Source organism: Delphinapterus leucas, chromosome 16, assembly GCF_059928025.1.
Source record: "Delphinapterus leucas isolate spDelLeu-1000000601 "Yukka" chromosome 16, BTC_Dleu_Yukka2, whole genome shotgun sequence".
NCBI lineage: Eukaryota > Metazoa > Chordata > Mammalia > Artiodactyla > Monodontidae > Delphinapterus > Delphinapterus leucas.
This window is the reverse complement of record NC_143144.1, coordinates 19,163,814-19,180,517: the sequence shown is the minus strand read 5'-3', so window position 1 is coordinate 19,180,517 and position 16,704 is coordinate 19,163,814. Positions and strand designations below refer to the sequence as shown.

General features: G+C 38.4%; 1 protein-coding gene across 6 annotated transcripts in view; it reads right to left on the bottom strand.

The window, feature by feature from the left end:
* Positions 1 to 16,704, bottom strand: part of REEP3 (receptor accessory protein 3) — a 99,264-nt gene that overhangs the window by 35,626 nt on the left and 46,934 nt on the right. For all 6 annotated transcript variants that reach the window (XM_022560600.2, XM_022560601.2, XM_089897552.1 and 3 more), the window contains one exon: positions 16,613 to 16,685. In XM_022560600.2, the coding sequence (XP_022416308.1) occupies positions 16,613 to 16,685 (73 nt within the window). The remainder of the gene's footprint in view (positions 1 to 16,612; positions 16,686 to 16,704) is intronic.

Sequence of the window (16,704 nt, the reverse complement as noted above, 5' to 3'; positions counted from 1 at the left end):
TAAAATCAATTAAAATGGGGTAGATTGTAACTAGAAATGGATATTCTTTCACAAGATTGCCTTGGTCTTCCTCCATGTTCTTGAATCACAGAAGCCCCATGTATCTCATCCCTGACCTCAGTAGTTTGAGAAACTTGAGAGAAGGAAAAAGTGCAAAAATGTTTAAAAACTAGATGATAATTAATTTAAAAGGGGTGTTGAAAAGAAGATGTAAAAAGCAGGAATTGCTTACAGGAACTGTTCCCGGGAGCAGAATTTAGGAAGGAATGACCTCTTAGTTCAAAATAACTCTCTGCATCCACACTGGCTGAGAATTTGCACTTCACTTTTTGTATTACTTAAAGTCCTATTGATTTATGTGGGATAATAAATATCTAACAGAGACACCGTTCCACTTTTGATAGAACCACACAGAATTTCTCAGGATTTTAGCCTGGGACAGAGCCTATCCAGACAGAGAGGAGTAAACGGGGCTCAATGGCCATCCTAATTGTCATGTTTCCATGCTAGATTGTCATCGTACCTTCTTTATTCCCTTAGTGTTCCCAAAGTCTTGGCCCATTACATTTCCTATTTGAGGCATTCCCAAGGGCTGGCACCACTTCTTAGGAACGTAGGTCCTCCAGTTCCTCATGCATCTTCACATGGTCAATTCCACCTTGCTATTTCCACAAGTGAACTAACCTAGCCACTAAAAGGTATGCTCTTTTCTCCAGGTGACTGACAGGGCTATGACTGACACAGTAAACGAAAATCTTCCTTCTTTAGGTAAGATACCACTTTCTATATACAAGTTGTAACTTTATGTTATAGGCTCAACAGCATGCTTTAACATACAATAACCATTCAAACAGTAAGAGCCAGCCTTTATACCACATGGGAAAACAGCATCTTCTCGAAAAGCAAACACTGGTAAAAAAAAAACACCAAAAGCTCCGGGAAGAATAAATCTGTCATGACTGAAAGTGAGTCTGGGTTGTCAAATTACTTTCCTTCAAAAGCATGTGCAGCCAGCCTCACACAGAGAACTGAGGTTCACATTTGGGTGAATGGAGAGAGAGGCAAGTTACAGAGCACTGGATAGTTGGGGTAAGGAAGGGATGGATGTGTGCCAGAGTGCAGGATAGTATGAAGACCCCAAGTAAACACAGTGAGAGGAAGAAAAAAGTGGGAGGAAAGGTACAGGAAGAAAGGTGGATGATTCTCAAGAAAAACTTCACTGATGTAGAAATTTTGTGTATGGCCAGCCCTACAACATGGAAGCTAGGAAAAGTCCAACTCAATATCCTTACCCCCTTAATAGTATTATACGGTTAATTTTGTTAAAATATTATTTTTCTATGATATACTCCAAGTTGCTAGTCCATTTACACACAGATGTTTTCTAAAACAAACTATTTGTTATTTCATGCCCATCTTCCTACATAAACTTATACTAAAAAAAGCACAACGTGGTAATTATTCACTTTTCACAATACAGTAAGATACCTCTTAATCAATGCTTTTCGATTTGGCTGTGGATAAGAATTACTTGGGGATTAAAAAAAATTATGTAGGGCTTCCGTGGTGGCACAGTGGTTGGGAGTCCGCCTGCCGATGCAGGGCACGCGGGTTCGTGCCCCGGTCCGGGAAGATCCCACATGCCGCAGAGCCGCTGGGCCCGTGAGCCATGGCCGCTGAGCCTGCGCGTCCGGAGCCTGTGCTCCGCAACGGGAGAGGCCACAACAGTGAGAGGCCCGCATACCGAAAAAAGAAAAAAAAAATGTAGATTCCTAGGCCCCATCATCACGTGCAGAGAGAGGGCAGCTAGGTGTTTAAAAGGCAAGCTCCAAAAGTTTTTAATATGTAAGCAGACTTGAGAACATGCACAAAATTCTTGCTACCTGAAATGCGGTCTACAGGCCAGTAGCATTGGCATCATCTGGGCACCTGCCGGAAATGCAGACTCTCAAGCCCAGGCCAGAACTACTAAATCAGAATCTGCATTTTAACAAGATCCCAGGGGGATTCCAATGCTCCTCAAAGTTTGAGAAGCACTGCAGCGGGAGGCTGCTCTGTGTTTTTTCTGAAAATATCACTTAGAAGGAGGTGGTATCATTCATGAAAAGAATGTAAGAAGAGCCTTGGGTTTAGAGAAAAGATGAACTCAGTTTTGCATGATAATGCTGTTTAGATGTAAACAGCATTGTTTAGATGTAAACAGTTTAAATGTACCCTTTTTTTCATAACACTATTTGGCACATCATCATTACAAAAAAAAAAAAAACTGAAAAAAATAGAAGGAACTGAGTCTCTAGCCTACTTCTCAGATTTATAGTCAAATAACATGTCATTGGCAAAAACGTCCTTAATTGGTTCTAATAATTTATTCTGGCAATCTTCTTAAAAAGAATATAACATAATAAAACGGAATTGTTAGATCTTCACTTAAAAGATGCTATTGAAAACCTTTGGAAGTTAATATAATATTTTAAAATACAATTACTCAACTCAATCTACTTCTGTGACTTTTCAAGACCTTTTGATGAATTTTTCCATTTTACCTGCAGAGTTTGGATCTGTGGTTTAAAAAAAAAAAGGAATCAGTCTATATTTATCCTGACAGACAAGAGATAGACAAAATTTCATACATTTGTATAATTCAATGTATTTTAAAATTTGTTTTTCAAAAGAACTTCATCTTTTTACAATCTATTACATTTCTGAAGTAACATCTCTCTCATGAGCTTTTAAAATTACATGAGGTTTTCTGAAAGATTTTATTTTTCTTACTTAGCTAAAACCTTCAGGAACAGCTCTAGCTTTTATATTTTTAGGAGGACCCTTCACAGTGTGATGGCAATCTGGCTGACAATCTGATTATTACAGCTGTAGTTGATGAAGCACTATATTACTAAAATTACATAATGGGAAGATGATGTACATATCTGAATATTCCAAAGGTAGATCCTGGTGTTGTGTAAAAGAGGAAACTTCTCTGCTTAAATAATGTAAAATTTAGCTGAAAAGGAAAAATAAAGAATAGGTATATCTTACATTATTAGAAAACATTCCATTTTAATTTTATTTACTTATTTTTTAAAATTAATTTTTATTGGGGTATAGCTGCTTTACAACGTTGTGTTAGCTTCTACTGCACAGCAAAATGAATCAGCCATACATATACATATATCTCCTCCACTTAGGACACTACAGAGCATCAAGTAGAGTTCTCTGTGCTACAGTATGTTCCCATTAGTTGTCTATTTTATAAATAGTATCAATAGTGTATATGTGTCAATCCCAATCTCCCAATTCCTCCCACCCCACCCCTTTCCCCCTTCATATCCATACATTTGTTTTTTACATCTGTGTCTCTATTTCTGCTTGGCAGTTAAGGTCAACTATACCATTTTTCTAGATTCTACATATATGTGTTAATACACGATATTTGTTTTTCTCTTTCTGACTTACTTCACTCTGTATGACACTCTCTAGGTCGAAAAAAAATTTATTCTAAAATTTTAGAAAGAACTATGTTATGCATTCATTTAAAGCCCTCCATTATACAGTCTTAATTTTCTGTCACTTAAAGTTTAGCATTGCTTGCTTAAACCCTTTCTTGTTTATTTTGTCAATCCTTTTTCTACTCTTCTCCATGCCTTAAGCTATTTCAAGTGTTTATCTTACTAGACTCATTGAAGGGAACAACTCTTAGATATTGTAATTCTCTTGGTTTTGTTTTTATTTTTATTTCTGCTTTTTTACTGCTTTATTCATCCTACTTTCTTTACAGATTCTTTTAATTCTGATATTCTTCTTGCTTTGTGAGTTGAATGTTTCATTATTCTTCCCTCCTGTTCAAAATAAAGGCGTTTAAAGCTATTACATTGAAGAATATAAATTGTAATATGTATTACTGTCATTTTTATTTTTGAATTCGTCTAGTACTGCACTTTTGAACTTCTCTTGTACTCATTATTTCTCCTTTTTGGAACTTATTGGGGGTTTTCTTCAAAGTAGTGAGGTAATGGTTTCTGAACAGATACGGGGGAGGCAGAACACTGGCTGCCTCTGAACACAGTTCTCCTGCAAAGAAGGCGGTGGCAGTTGAGTTTTTTGGTTGCTGTAGCTTTTATGATTTTAAGCTGTTCCATCACTAGGGATTAGGGTGGAGGTGGCTAGGTCTCCCTCCAATTTACTGCTTAACAACATTTCCTTTAATGGAAACAACGGTTTCTGTCCCTGTTTTTAAAAGTCTATTGCCATTGGCACTACAGTTAGTAAAATTCTTCCTGGATATTAGCAAAAGCCTGACTTAGCCTGTTAGGTTTAAATGTTACCATGAGAATTTTTTTCTTTCCGTAGGTTTTGCAAAGCATTTGCATTGGAAGCTAGAAAAGGACAAGACAGCTGTGGTTGGCTAGCTCCATCTTAGTGTGAAAATTGTTGGAATGCTTTCAATTTACTTCCTAAAGGTCAAGGGGTACTCTAATTCACACACACACACACACACATATATATATATATATATATATACTTTTTTTTTTTTCTGGTATGCAGGCCTCTCACTGTTGTGGCCTCTCCCGTTGCGGAGCACAGGCTCCGGAAGCGCAGGCTCAGCGGCCATGGCTCACGGGCCCAGCCACTCCACGGCATGTGGGATCTTCTCAGACTGGGGCATGAACCCGCGTCCCCCGCATCGGCAGGCGGACTCTCAACCACTGCGCCACCAGGGAAGCCCCCAAGTGATTTTTTTAACTGTCTCAAGTAGAAACTGTGATTTTATCACAACTTGATTTGTGAACTATAACTCAAAACAAGATATACGTGTATTCATTGCATGTCAGCTAAAATTGAATTTTAAAATTGTCGAGGATTGAATAAATGATAATATGTATTACTACTTTAAACCTATCTCCTATGCGAACACATTTTAAAAACCAATGTTAATGGTAAAACAAGTCTGATTTGATATTACAGTATAAATCAACCACAAGTATACCACTCACGAAGTCAATTTGGAAATATGGGTAAAGATAGTAGAATGAGTACACACATTTAATTGCATTCCCCACCACAAATCTCTTTAAAGCGACAGTAAAGTGATTTTTCAAAAACATTTAAGTCCAGAAAAATATAGAAGAGAAGAGAGCATCAACATTTTTGGACCCAAGAAGGAAATGGCTGAGTAGTAACTGACTCAGGAGACCTGAGAAAACAGAATAATAAGTGGACAATGGGAAAAGCTGAGAAGCAGCCCAACTTCACACTGCAGAGCTTCCAAAAGGCTAAAAAATTGGTAACACAATTCTTGGCAAAAAAGGCAAAAGAAGGATGGCTGTAAGGATACCTGTAAGGAGCAGGTGGGCCCCTAGATGTCCTCCCACTTGAACTGTGTGGTGATGCCCCTCCCTCCCCTAGCAGGACCCTGAGGCTTATTCTCTGGAAAGGGTGAATCAGAGGATCGCTGGATTTGCAAATCTCTGGCACAGCTGAGAGTAGGGCTAATAGGAATTAAGTAAAAGTTTATAAAATATTGAGTGCCCCCAACCCTTATTTTCCCAGCAGAATGCCAGCAACCAAGTACCTTTCAGAATGGAAGAGTCTTCCCTGAAGAATCTGCCTGGCACAACAGAAAACACCTAAAGATATAGACATTGATAATTTTTTAAGGAAATGATTGTTATGGGTTGAGATGTGTCCCCCAAAAGATATGTTGAAGTCTGTTATAGACTGAATTCTGTCCTTCTAAAATTCACATGTTGAAGCCCTAACCCCCAGAGTGACTGTATTTGGAGACAGGAACTTTAAGGAGGTGATTAAGATTACATGAGGTCATAAGACTGGGGCCCTAATTCAACAGAACTAGTGTCCTTATAAGAAAAGTAAGAGACACCGGAGATATCTCTCTCCATGCATGCACAGAGGAAAGGTCATATGAGGACACAGAGAGAAGGTCTATAAGCTTCCTTGAGGCGTCACTAAAAACCAATCCTGATGGCACCTTAATCTTGGATTTGCAGCCTACAGAACTGTGAGAAAACAAATTTATGTTGTTGAAGCTATTCGGTGTGTAGCATTTAGTTATGGTAGCCTGAGAAGACTAATACAAAGTTCTAACCCTCAGAATGTGACCTCATTTGGAAATAGGGTCACTGAAGACATAGTTATATATAGTTATATATATATAGTTAGTTATATATAGATATAGTTATATATAGTTAGGATGAGGTCATACTGGGGTATGGTAGTCCCTTAACCCAATATGACTGGTGTCCTTAAAAGAGGAAGAAGAGAGACTCAGAGACAAAGACACAGGAGGGGAGAACATCATATGATAATAGAGGCAGAGACTGAAGTGGAGCAGCTGAAAGATAAGGAACACCAAGGACTGTTGGCAACCACCAGAAGCTAGAAACAGGCGAGAAAGGGTTCTCAACAGGTTTCAGAGGGAATGTGGCCCTGTCCACATCTAGTCACCAGAACGGTGAGACAGTACATTTCTATTGTTTTAAGACACTCAGTTTGTGGCACTTCCTTATGGCAGTCCTAGGAACAATTTTTTTTTTTTTTTTTTGCAGTACGCGGGCCTCTCACTGTTGTGGCCTCTCCTGTTGCGGAGCACAGGCTCCGGACGCGCGGGCTCAGCGGCCATGGCTCACGGGCCCAGCCGCTCCGCGGCATGTGGGATCTTCTCAGACCGGGGCATGAACCCGCGTCCCCTGCATTGGCAGGTGGAATCTCAACCACTGCGCCACCAGGGAAGTCCCCTAGGAACAAATTTAATTGCCTAGTCAGATCACCCTGTAGTGAAGATCACATTCAGCAAGGCTCTTCATGGGTATAGAACTTCGAATCAGCTTTTCATTATAATACTCAAATATGAGCAGAGAACCAAGGATCATCCAACATCTGAGAAAATCATACATGAAAAACAGAGATTGAAACAAACAAAAAAACCAGAACTCAAAGGACAGAGACTGTAGAAAGAACATGTCTAAAAAGATATCACTCATATCCTCAGACAAAAAGGAAGTTATTTTAAATAAGAATAGGGCGCTATCGAAAAAGGGAACATTCAGAGAATAAAAGGAGCTCTTAGAAATTAAACACATAAGAGAAGATAAAATTGAGGAACTCTACCATAAAATAGAGCAAAAAAGATAGGAAAGAGAAGAAGAAAAAAAGATCAAAACATTAGAGAATCAGTCCAAGTGGCTTTCTAACTGAGTAAAAGGAATCCCAGATAGAACAAATAGTGAAAATGAAGTGGAGAAAATCATAAAGAAATAATTTTAACCAAATTTCCCAGAGCTGAAAAACAAAGGATTCCCAGATTAAAAGAGACTACTGAGGGTTTAGCAAAATTGATTATAATTGGCTCACACCGAGGCACGTCATCATGAAATTTTAAAACAATGGGGACATAGAAAAGATCCCACAAGCAGGTAAGAATCAGAATGCCTTCAGACATCTGCACGGCAACACAAGAAGCTAAAAGACAAAATTCTGAAGGAAATTCTGAAGGAAAATTATTTCCAGCCTATCATCTCAAAAAAAATCTACCTCTTGGGCTTCCCTGGTGGCGTAGTGGTTGAGAGTCCGCCTGCCGATGCAGGGGACACGGGTTCGTGCCCCGGTCCGGGAAGATCCCACGTGCCGTGGAGAGGCTGGGCCCGTGAGCCATGGCCGCTGAGCCTGCGCATCCGGAGCCTGTGCTCCGCAACGGGAGAGGCCACAACAGTGAGAGGCCCGCATACCGAAAAAAGAAAAAAAAAAGAAAAAGAAAAAAAAATCTACCTCTCAAAAAGCCTTCTCAGGAAGAAGGCATTGCATCAAAATGAGGAAGTAAAATAAGAAAGAGAAAACAGGAGATCAAGAAGTCTAAGGATCTAAGACGAGAGTCAGTCCAGAGGGCTTCCCTGGTGGCACAGTGGTAGAGAATCTGCCTGCCAATGCAGGGGACATGGGTTCGAGCCCTGGGAAGATCCCACATGCCGCGGAGCAACTAGGCCCGTGAGCCACAACTACTGAGCCTGCGCATCTGGAGCTCATGCTCCAAAACAAGAGAGGCTGCGACAGTGAGAGGCCCATGCACCGCTATGAAGAGTGGCCCCCACTCGCCACAACTAGAGAAAGCCCACGCACAGAAACGAAGGCCCAACACAGCCAACAATAAATAAATAAATAAAATAATAAATAAAATAATAATAAAAAAAGAGCCAGTCCAGAGTATCTAACGGATGAGAATGCACTGAGAAGAAACTCACACAACTGTCAGAGTTTGAGTCTAAATTTGCAATGAGAAGAGAGGATACCAAAGAAGTGAACAAAACAAAACAAAAAAAACAAAGACAATACCAGGGAAAACAAACTATTGGGCAGAAGAATGGTCACAGTAGGATACTATAGGGATCAGATGCAAATATTGTTTACATTGTGAAAAAAAATCTTATATAACAGGTACTGATTTAAATACTTTGTGTTCATTAACTCATATAATCCTCACAACCACCTGAGGAGGTAAGTACTACTACTGTTCTCATTTTCCAGATAAGGAAATTGAGGCAAAAAAATAACTTGTTGAGGGACTTCCCTGGTGGTCTAGTGGTTAAGAATCTGCCTTCCAGGGCTTCCCTGGTGGCGCAGTGGTTGAGAGTCCGCCTGCCGATGCAGGGGACACGGGTTCGTGCCCCGGTCTGGGAAGATCCCACATGCCGCGGAGCGGCTGGGCCCGTGAGCCATGGCCACTGAGCCTGCGCGTCCGAAGCCTGTGCTCCGCAACGGGAGAGGCCACAACAGTGAGAGGCCCGCGTACGGCAAAAAAGAAAGAAAGCAAAAAAAAAAGAATCTTCCTTCCAATGCAGGGGACGTGGGTTCAATCCCTGGTCAGGGAACTGAGATCCCACATGACGCGGATCAACTAAGTTCGCGCGCTCTAGAGCCCACGTTCCACAACTACTGAGCCTGTGTGCTATGGAGCCTGCTCGCCACAAGTAGAGAGAAGCCCGCATGCTGCAATGAAGATCCCGCATGCCGCAACTAAGACCCGATACAGCCAAATAAATAAATAAATAAATAAAAACTTGTTTAAAGATACAGCTAGTAAGGGATAGGGCCGAGATGATAAGACAAGCAGCCTGGTTCTTTATATTCCATTGCTTCTTTCTAACTTAGCCTCAATAATGTAAAGACTGAATACTGATCCAACCCAAATTACAACCTAATGACACTGGGAGGCTACAGGGAAATTATGCAAGTATACAGTGACATTGGGTAACTACTGAATCATCTTTAATAGAAGGAAGTCAACTGAGGAGATCCCTCTGAAAAATTAAGAAGCAGCAATATGAGCATGTATTTAGATGTGGAAATAAATACTAAAGGATCTGGATAAAAGAATTCAAAGTAGTTGCCTCTATAGTCAGAAATAGGGATGAGGAGGGTGGGGAACTGTTGTTTTTCGTAATAAGCCTTGGACAACTGTTTGATTTAAAAATTATAAATAAATACAGCTTTGATAAAAGCAAAAACTAAATTAAAAGTAGATCAGAAAAGAAAATAAACAGATAGGAATGTGGCCCTGACAAAACTAATTTTCAAAAAATTAAAAAAAAAATCCCCCTTTAATCAGTGAGTTAATCTTTACACTTCCCAAATTATTAAAACCTTTTAATCAAATGAGTATTTTTAATCCAAAATATGAAAAGATGCCTGGGGAGCACTTTTGACAATAAAGAAAAGTTCTTTACTATGTTTTTTCCCTTATAACTAGTAGACAAACTTCTATCTAGTAGACAAAATTAGTAGACAACTTCAGATTTTACCAACTGACAAGAACTGTAGAACTAGCATGTAGCATATTTGTCCACTTTCGTATCACCCAAATATTCAGTCACAAATTAGGTCACTTTCACAAGCCAAGTCAACAGTGTTTTAGAGGGCCTTTAAAAAAGTAATCTCCCAGGGCTTCCCTGGTGGCACAGTGGTTGAGAGTCTGCCTGCCGATGCAGGGGATATGGGTTCGTGCCCCAGTCCGGGAAGATCCCACATGCCGCAGAGCGGCTGGGCCCGTGAGCCATGGCCGCTGAGCCTCGCGTAGAGTTTTCCCTGTTCTTTGTTCTTGCTCATAGTAAATCTCAGGACCAAATGTCTGATTTTGATTTGTAAGTGCTTTTAGCCAGTCTTTTTCATTGCCACTTTCTCCAACATTCTTAGAGTAAGAACATTGTTTTCCTAGAAAAGTGACAGCAATTATACACGACTTGGAAGTAAACACTCTATTTTCAAGTCATGAGACGGTATAAGCTTGAAAAAATTTGCAAAACCATTCTAATTCTTCAGTGAGTTTACATTTCAATTACTGCAAGACTGAAAGACTTTAAGTAGGCCATATCAGCCACACTATACAGGAAATTATATCCTAGGAAAGCTCCGTTTTAAAAATAGGCAAAGGAAGAAAGGAAGGTTGCCAAAATACACAGCACTTTCCATTTGTTTTGATTTGAATACAGCATCTGTTTTATCAGGTGCAATCTACTATTTGCAGGCTTAAGGGGAATGGTAGTAGTTACGGTTCGAAGAAGTAAATTAATAAAAAATGTTTGCTTTCTGAAAATAATTTTGAAGTAGATATCAGTAGAATTTAGGTAACAACCGAACACGACAAAGTAACTGGGTTTAGGGATAAGTCAGATTGGACTGTGTACTCAACCCAGTAGAATCAAAGCTGAGTAACTAGACTAATCCACTTAAGAAACGTACATGCTCTTGAAACACTATTTAATATTTCTTATATACTTAGAAGTCAACTCTTCTTTTTTTATTCACTCATTAAAAAAATATTGAGTACCTACAATGTAACATGTACTGTTCTAGGTACAGGAATATAGCAATTAACAAAGCAACAGAACTCTCTATGGAGCTTATCTGGTGGGGAAGACAAACACAAACACATATAAAAAATACAATACAGATAGTATAAAAGACTATTAAAAATATAACAGGGGAATTTTAAGAAGGTTAATTTTACTAAGAAACTACCATATACAAAGCAAATTTGGATGGGATTACCATACAAGAGAACTTTGTGAGAAAAGAGTTTTGATAAAACTTCTATAAGTCAGAGGTAAAATTGGATGACTAAGTTTAGGTGAGACTCAGCAAGAAAATGATATTCAAAATTTTGTCGGCCAAAAAAGAAAAAAATACACCAGACCATCCAGAAAAAGATTTGCTACCTTTAGTAAAACACTTAAAAAAAAAATTTTTTTTTGTCGGAAGTAAATTTAGGTTGGAAATATTTAAAGAACTGCCAAGACTATACAGAACTTTCAAAAACTTCCCATTTCGTCTTTAACCATTTTGATCACGGTTGATTTAGATGCTTATGGGTCCTGCCCTAGTACTGGTTAAGCTGCCTCATTGCTCTTCTTAGAAAATATTCATACAATTGTGGCCCCTGAAGATCTACCTTGGAATTAATCAGAGGCATATTCACTGGCTGGTTGCGAAAGCTCTTTCAACTTTTTCGTGAAGATAGAATCCTCATTTACTTTTCTAATCTGGTACCGTTCCTGCCTTAATGATCCATGTGGCTCTGGGCAAGTTAATTCACTTCACTGAGCCTATAATATTCTAATATTCCTTACTACTTTATAGAGTTGTAGTGAGGGCCAGTGAGATATTGTAGTACGCAGAATAATGTCCCCCACCCCAAAGATGCCCATGTCTTAAGCCCTGGAACCTATGAATATGTCAGGTTGTGTGTTAAAGGAGAAATCAGGCTGCAGTTGGAATTCAGGTTTGCTAATCAGCTGACCCTCAGACTGGGAGAGGAGCCTGGATTACTCAGGTGAATCCAGTGTAGTCACCAGAGGCTGTATAAGTGGAAGAGGAAGGCAGAAGGGAGAACCAGAGTTGGCAGCTTGAGAAGGTCTCAGTCAAGTGTTCCTGGCTTTGAAGATGGAGGAATACAGCCATAAGCCAAGGAGTGTGGGCAGCCTATAGAAGTTAGCAAAGATAAGGAAACTGATTTTCCCCTGTAGCCTCACCAAAGAATGTAGCTGTGGATCCATTTCAGATTTTTGACCTCAGAGACTGTAAGAGAATACACTTGTGTTGGTTTAAGCCAGTGTGTGGTAATTGTTATAGTAGCAATTGGAAACAGTAATATACAAAAGTATTTTGAAATTGGTAGGAAATTATATAAATGTAAGATGTTATCTTTCTAGTATTATATCTGCTTAGTCTCTTCAGCAGACTTGATGGCAGACAACTCGGTCACCAGGAGGTCTCTAGAGCTGTATCAAATTTCCTTGTCAAAAGCAGATTCCTGCCTTTCCTGCTTCGGTGCCTATTTTTGCGATTGCTCTAGCTCTCGTTTAATTTGTGAAGCAGAGTTGATTACCATGCAATAATCAAACCAATGCCAGCCACCTGCCTTTCTAGTTGCCTAGTTTCTCTTCAATTACTCATGATTCTGATATTCCCAAAGGGATGGTTAAGAAAACTTTTTCCAATAATAGCATTTAAGTCTCAGCAGTTACATCTTGGGGTTGAATCCCTTACTGAGGATAGCTTTGAATAGGGGAACACCTGGACATTCTTAGAAGCTTTGGCTTCTTGATGTTCTTTCCAAGATAATTAAGACTTTCAGATACCCTGGTTAATATTGTTCAAAAATGCTAAAAACTTCCTTAAAAAACGGAAAAGAACAGGCTATAGATTAAAAAAAGGCTTTTAAATGACCCTAAAAGTGATATAATAATGCTCTGCGGCTGGAATAGGAAAGAGATACTAGAAATCTTAATGATATAAGGTTAGAAAAAAAAATTCCCTTGTTGATTTTGCTCCATCGCAGTGTCAACAACAAATTGGCCCTTGCCATTGGTACTTGCCAACAACAACAAAAAACTTTTTCCAGATTTGTAATACTGTAGCAAGATAATGTATAGATAATTCTTAACTTTGTTTATGAGTTATTCTGTAAAAGCTGTGCAAGGCAATAGGTGAAGTATATCTCCAAATAAGCATATATGCAGATATGTATGTATATCAGTACATGTCAAGTCTTATAGTTTTTTCATCAGTTTGAATAAGAATGTTAATAGATTCTCTTCCATAGGTTACATTATCTTTAACTTATGAAGCAGAATTAAAATTTCAGGGTTAGGGGGCTTCCCTGGTGGTGCAGTGGTTAAGAATCCGCCTGCCAATGCAGGGGACACGAGTTCAAGCCCTGGTCCAGGAAGATCCCACATGCCGTGGAGCAACTAAGCCTGTGTGCTACAACTACTGAGCCTGTGCTCTAGAGCCTGAGAGCCACAACTACTGAAGCTCGTGTGCCACAACTACTGAAGCCCGTGCGCCTAGAGCCTGTGCTCCGCAACAAGAGAAGCCACCGCAATGAGAAGCCCGCACACCACAACGAAGAGTAGCCCGTGCTCTCAGCAACTAGAGAAAACCCGCGTGCAGCAGCGAAGACCCAATGCAGCCAAAAATTAAATGAATAAATAAATTAAAAAATTTCAGGGTTAGACCATTCTTATTAATCCCAAATTTATAAAATAATCTAGTAATAAAAATTTATAGACCAATCTAGTAAGAAAAATTGAGTGTTGCATTAAGGGAAAAAACTCACAAATCCATGTTTTTAAGTCCTTAAAAGTTAACATTAATAAAGTTAAATTGACGCATAGTAAGAAATAGACTAATATTTTTATAATGGTTCTTAGACCAATACCTAAATAACACCATATTTTCTGCCCTTTTAGCATTAATTAACACATAACGGGTCTGTTTCTTTTTATTATAATTTGTTATGAATACCTTTATATTTCTTCTTGCTAACTTACCTTTTATTTTAGGAGATGGTTATTTGTGTGCCTGCTGATAATACCCTTATATTATTAGAGCTTCATTTTCAACTTGTACTTAACTTTTTTTCCCAACAAAAACATTGCACTTTTGGGAAGGAAGATAGGAGAATACCTCAAGCAGAAATAGGTACACAAAGACACACAGAGGCTTACCAGTTATTGTTTACCCTGGGTGTATAAAACTCTATAGGTAAGATGGACCCAGAGTTGAGAAACATATCACCATGTACTTCAACTATATAATTAATTAGGTTCAGAAAAAGGATCTCATTTAATAACAGTATCATAGACATTTCAAATAAGGATCACTGTTTTGGCCAGTACAATTATTAAGTACTAGCCAGTTGTATACTCCCAGCTCATATTTTCGTGGTGTTTGGAAATGAAGAGCAACTCTTATTTTTATCTTTCAAAAGAGAATTCCAATTAAATTCAAATACGACACCGTAAGGCAAAGTGTTGTCTATGTACTAGCGCCAAGGCTGTGAATTGTTGCTGTTTTGCTTTAAATACAAAATTGTCAGTAATTTCAGGTCTACTGAATCTAATAATAAAAAAAAGCTGGGGGCTTCCCTGGTGGCACAGTGGTTGAGAGTCCGCCTGCCGATGCAGGGGACACGGGTTCGTGCCCCGGTTCGGGAGGATCCCACATGCCGCGGAGCGGCTGAGCCCGTGAGCCATGGCCGCTGAGCCTGCGCGTCCGGAGTCTGTGCTCCGCAACGGGAGGGGCCGCAACAGTGAGAGGTCCGCGTACCACCAAAAAAAAAAAAGTTGAGGTTGTATTTCGTATGTTCTTGGGGTTTCGTTTCATTTTTCTAGTAATTATTTTTAAATTTTATTTTAAAAAGTATTTGTCTATGACTTAATGGAAATTATTTAAAAAGAAAACAAAAAATCCCAAACTGGTCCTATACCACAGGTAGCTTGTGAGCCACTGTTAACTGAAGAAACTTGCTTGTTTCTAAAAACTAAAGTATGTCAGTACCATAAAACAATATTTGAAGAATTTATTTATTAATACATGGCCTTTCAAGCCATTAACAATTACTTTAAATTACTAGGACTTAATGTGGTTCCATCTCTTAAGACTGCACCAATCTTAGATCCAAGAGATAAATATATATATTAAAAGGACAGAAAAATTTCAGAGCTCAACTGAATAACCTCTCTACCTCTGCTAGGTATATTCCACCATTCTAATTAATTTGTGTATACTTTACTTCAAAATTAGTTTTATACAGAAGATAAAAAGTGAATATAAATGTTCAATAGGATGGGTTAGCTATAGAGGTTTCAGAGCCTCCCCCTGCTCAAAATACAAGAACAAACTACCCTGAACAAATAGAATAAAGAATATGTTCTCTGGTCATTCAATAAGTTGGATGACAAGGCTACCATCCAAGATCCCTTGTAAAGAACGATGGCTATATATCCAAGAGAACTGAAATTAGATACTCAAACAAAGCCTTGTACACAAATGTTTATAGCAGCACTACTCGTAATACTAAAAAGCTGGAAGCAATGCAGATGTATGTCAATGGATAAATGCAGAAACAAAATGTTCTATGTGCATACAGTTTTACTCAGCCATAAAAAGGAATGAAATAATGATACACGATATAATGTGGATGAATCTTGAAAACATTATCCTAGGTAAAAAGAAGCCAGACACAAAAGGTCACATATTACATGATTCAGTTTATATGAAATACCCAGATTCCATACAAACAAAGCAGACAGGTGGTTGCTAGGGGCTGGGGGGCAGGGGCAGTGTGACAAGTAACTGCTTAACGGGTATGTTGTTTTATTTTGGAGTGATGAAAAATCTTTTGGAAGTAGATAGAAGTAGTGTTTGCACAAGGTTGGGAATGTAGTGAATGCCACCAATTGTTCACTATGAAATGGTTAGTTTTATGTTACCTGAATGTCACCTCAATTAAAAAAAGAACCACAGCTACTGATGTGCAGTTCTCAGTGTTGACTGCTTACCCCTGTTGATTAACCACTCATAAGCTTTGCTTTTGCTATTCTCTGAAAATTCCCTTCATCACAAATAGTAAACTTATGCCAGGATTTATAGGTGGGGAAGCCCATTTACCATTGAACATTATGGATAAAATTGGGAGGGAGAACTTACAGAAATGTGTAAATAAATGAATGAATAATAAAGAAAGGAAGAAAATTTTAAAAATTAGTGAAATTCAAAAAAAAACAGTTAAGGAATGGGGAAGAGGAAAGTAAAAGAGAAAAGAAACATTGATGACTGAAGAGGAAATCATTACAAATATAGTATGATTCAAGAAGAAAAAAGATTGTAATTGTCAGTAGTCATGAGGTATCTATGTATTTAAATCAATTAGAAAGGGACAAAACAACTATGAAGGAAGAAAAAAGGTTTTGGGACCAGAGAGAGATTCTTGGTGTACCTATCCATTTAGAAGACTAAAAAACAGACAATTTACCAACCTCTTATTTTACTGGGACTTAAAGTCTAAATGAATAAGAGATCCAGTTACTCATTTGGGGATCATACTTATTTAAATGCCAACTGACAGCAAACTATTTTTGAAACTCCACTTTGCAATTGTATTCAAAATTAGTTTTAAAAAAAGACTAACTTTATTACATTTATATCACATTTTTAACCCAAAACATTATTCCAGCTGTTTCTAAAATAATGGCAGTTTTTCTAGTATTGTATATAATGGATACATTCAACTAGAATTTATCACTCACAAAACTATACTTACATACTCCTTCACATTTTTTGTTTTCACAGCTTTGTATGAATAATATGCAGGATAAAGCATTCCAAACACCAACCTAAAAGTAAAAAGTACAA